The sequence below is a fragment of the Gekko japonicus genome, unplaced genomic scaffold (genome assembly GCF_001447785.1).
Source record: "Gekko japonicus isolate JY-2015 unplaced genomic scaffold, Gekko_japonicus_V1.1 scaffold419, whole genome shotgun sequence".
Taxonomy (NCBI): domain Eukaryota; kingdom Metazoa; phylum Chordata; class Lepidosauria; order Squamata; family Gekkonidae; genus Gekko; species Gekko japonicus.
The window spans coordinates 101,611-105,405 of record NW_015170901.1 but is presented as its reverse complement, the minus strand read 5'-3'; the positions used below and the strand labels follow the sequence as shown (position 1 = coordinate 105,405).

General features: G+C 53.7%; 1 protein-coding gene across 1 annotated transcript in view; it reads left to right on the top strand.

Annotated features, from left to right (window-relative positions):
- Positions 1-2,517, top strand: part of ZNF703 (zinc finger protein 703) — a 3,774-nt gene extending 1,257 nt beyond the window's left edge. Inside the window, exon 2 of the mRNA XM_015418602.1 lies at positions 17-2,517. Coding sequence (XP_015274088.1) covers positions 17-1,369 — 1,353 coding nt within the window. The 3' untranslated portion in view covers positions 1,370-2,517. The remainder of the gene's footprint in view (positions 1-16) is intronic.
- Positions 2,518-3,795: the final 1,278 nt, after the last annotated feature.

Sequence of the window (3,795 nt, the reverse complement as noted above, 5' to 3'; positions counted from 1 at the left end):
CCCCCCCGTCTCCCAGCTGGATGCCAAGAAGAGCCCCCTGGCGCTCCTGGCGCAGACCTGCTCGCAGATCGGCAAGCCTGACCCTCCACCCGCCTCCAAGCTGAACTCGGGCGCTTCCGCCGGCCTCTCCGGCTCGGACAAGGAATCGGGCAGCCGCTCGGCCTCCAGCGCCCTCAAGCAGCTGGGGGAGCCCCCCGGCGAGGACAAATCCAGCTTCAAGCCTTATTCCAAGGGCGGCGGCGGCGGCGGCAACGGCGATCCGCGCAAAGAGGGCGGCGGCGGCGGGTCCCCGGGCGGCTCGCGCGGCAGCTCCCCGCAGCATTCGGAGTGCAAAGGGCCCGAGGAGAAGAAGGAGCTCGAGGGAGTCGCCAAGGGCAGCCCCGACGGCGCGCAGAGCACCGGGGGGAGCCGGGCGGGCAGCGGCGCCGGGAGCACCGAGCCGGGGGCGCATGGGGGCGAGGCCTCTTCCGGGCGCAAGTCCGAGCCGCCGGCCCTGGCTGCCTCGGGCCACGTGGCCCCCGTGTCGCCCTACAAGCCGGGACACTCGGTCTTCCCCCTGCCCCCCTCCAGTATCGGCTACCACGGATCCATCGTCGGGGCCTACGCCGGCTACCCCTCCCAGTTTGTGCCCGGCCTGGATCCTACCAAGGCCGGCCTGGTGAGCAGCCAGTTGCCTGGGGCCTTAGGCTTGCCCGGGAAGCCCCCCAGCTCCAGCCCGCTGACAGGGGCCTCGCCCCCTTCCTTCATGCAAGGATTATGCCGCGACCCCTATTGCCTGAGCTACCACAGCGCCTCCCACTTGGGCACCAGCAACTGCTCCAGCTGCGTCCACGACCCGGGCAGCCTGAAGAGTGGAGGATACCCTTTGGTATACCCCACACACCCGCTCCACACCACCCTCTCCAGCGCCACACCCAGCCTTCCCGGTCACCCCCTCTACACCTACGGCTTCATGCTCCAGAACGACGCCCTGCCCCACATATGCAACTGGGTGTCAGCCAGCGGACCCTGCGACAAGAGGTTTTCCACCTCGGAGGAACTCCTGGCCCATTTACGGACCCACACCACTCTGCCCGGGGCGGAAAAACTTCTGGCTGGCTACCCTGCCTCTGGGCTGAGCTCTGCGGCGTCCTGCCACCTCCACCTCCCGCCCACGGCCCCCGGGAGCCCCAGCTCCTTGCCAGGATCCTTGTCTTTGAGAAGTCCACACACTTTGGGACTAAACAGATACCATCCCTACGGCAAGAGCCATTTGCCCACGGCTGGGGCGTTGCCGGTGCCCTCCTTGCCAGCGGCTGGACCGTACTATTCTCCGTATGCCCTGTATGGCCAAAGACTAACTTCAGCCTCCGCACTTGGATATCAGTAACTACAGCGCATCCCCCCACCCCCACCTTGTGACCTTTCTTGCCCCTTGCCCTGGACTCTGTATTTATTGACTCTATGTTAGCTTAAAGCTGGGAATATAAGTGCATTAATACACCAATGAATCAATGGTATGCAAAAAGTCTGTGTCCCCCCCCTCCCACACACAAAAAAAGAATCCCTTTACTTTTGCAGGCGTTGGGGGCTCTTCTTGTGTTTCTTTTAAAATCCCCCTTTAATTTCTTTCAAATTCTCCTGCCCTGGTGTCCTTTTGCATGATTCTCAACTGGCAACAACAGCAGAAGTTTCTTCTCCCCCCCCCCTTGCTTTGTTTTATCTCTTTTTTTATTAAAAAAAAATCATTTCCTCTTCCTTTTTGTACAGTTACCAGAAATGTAATATTTTCCCCCCCTTTTGTGTATTGTGTTTGGAGGAAGGGGTTGGTGGGAGATCGGCTAGAGATGGTTTTTGGCATTGTTCAGTTTGCAGAATCGGGAGAGCGTCTCCTCTGGTTGGTATCCCCAGCTGCTGGGTGCCATCTCTTGGGGGAGGGGAGAGCCGAGCTTGGCCACCAGCTTGGGTGGGACTGCTGCTCTTTATAGTCAGGATCCTTCCCTATAAGACCTTGCGGGTGCCCCCGTATAGACAGTGTTGGCCCGCCAATCCAGTGGGTGTTTGGATCCTTGCTGTTACAGAGAGGCCCATGAAGAGTGGGAAGGAAAGAGTCCACCAAGGGGGCATCTCTCAACAGTTTTCCCCCCCCTTAAAAGACCTGGATTTAAGTGAAATTGGCATCCTCGAATGACTGGAATAGAGCAACTTTTTTTCACAAGCGCCAAATGGAGAACTCGGAAGAACTTTGCTCAGCATAGTACAAAAGCCGGATCCTGTAAGCAAGTCCGGCTAACTTGGGGGCTCATTGTACCCTCATCTAGAGGCTCAAATCTACATACCAAAAAAAACCCCAACACAAACCCTCCCTAATTGCCCCCCACCCAACTACTCTTAACCTATAGGAATGGAACAGTCATTAGGGTGCGGAGCCTGCCCCCCCCCCAATCCCCAGTCTAACGCAACGCGGAAGGCTGTGGATCGTTTTTTGGGTGAATAGAGCTCCGTTCTGGTAAGTCTTATTTTGTTAATAAATGAATACTTGGCTATATCCACTCTGCAGTGCGTGCTGTCTTACATTCTCTCCTGTTCGCCGTTTGTGTTGTACGCCTTGTATATACAAAATGGAGCCCCTCAAAAGGGAATCAAGTGTCAGTGAGTCTCTTGGGTGTTATCAGTTGAAATAATTAATAATTGTATTTTGAGGTATGTGTGCATTTAGGCCTGGTTGAGCCCTGCAGTGTAGTATGAACACTGCGGCAGGAATAGAATGGACTTGCCATTTCAGACCACAAGCAGAGAGTCGCATTTTGAAGCTGCAGTCTCCTTGGAGATAGGAAACCAGCACAATAGGCAAAGGCCTGGACTAGAAATCCTCTCCCTTATGTGCTAACTTCCTAGTTGCGGAGGGTTTTTTGTATGGGGGAGCAGTCGAAAGTGGTAATATTTCCTCAGCAGTCTGAAGTAGAGGTGTCTGTTCTCTTCCTGCTGTGTGTATGTGCACGGCTTGGGTCTCCCTCACTCTTCTCCAAGTTCTTTTCCTGTACTAACTCTGTTTCATAAAGTGGGGTCTTATTCTCATTACAGGAAAAATACAAACCAAGGGACAGTAAGATTTCAGAAAACGGAACTGCAGTAGGTTTGAGCATTGAAAGCCTACAGCACCATCTAGTGGTGGAGAAAAGCAGTGTTGCAAGTGTGCATTGCACAAGTACATGAGTAACACACCTTTTGCCTGGCGGTTGCTTACACTGTACGATGCTCTTTGTACACCTGCTCAAGAACAAAGCCGATACTCTTTGTACACCTGCTCAAGAACAAAGCACAGTCAGAAGTTAGATGTCTCACCACCATATTATTTATCTGAGCTTTAAAAAAAATCACTGCCACTCTGGAGGTAGCAGCCACAAAGTCTTACAATTTGGGGAGTTTCCTCTTGTTGCAAAACACTATGGCTGAAGCCATGTGTACCAGTACCTCCAGACACTGGGTTCCAGATCTGTGTCTCTCTGTGACATTTTTTTGTAAGTGAACTGCAGTGTGGGTGGGGGAAGGGGGACAGTTTTGGGGTTTGCATCTCTGTCTGAAGTGTGTACAGCTGGCTCTGGCAAGGCTTTTGACTTGGTGATGTTGCTAGGTTGTCTCTAGTTACTGTGGATTTACAGCTAGATTTACTAGAGTAAAGTTTTATTTGGCTTTTCTGGTTGGCTGTGACACTTTCCCTGCATTTTGGTGAGCTGTGTTTTTCACTAGCCTCTGTATAATGCCGGCATTGTATACCCCACATTTTAAATGTTTGGGCTTGATCTAGTACGCCAT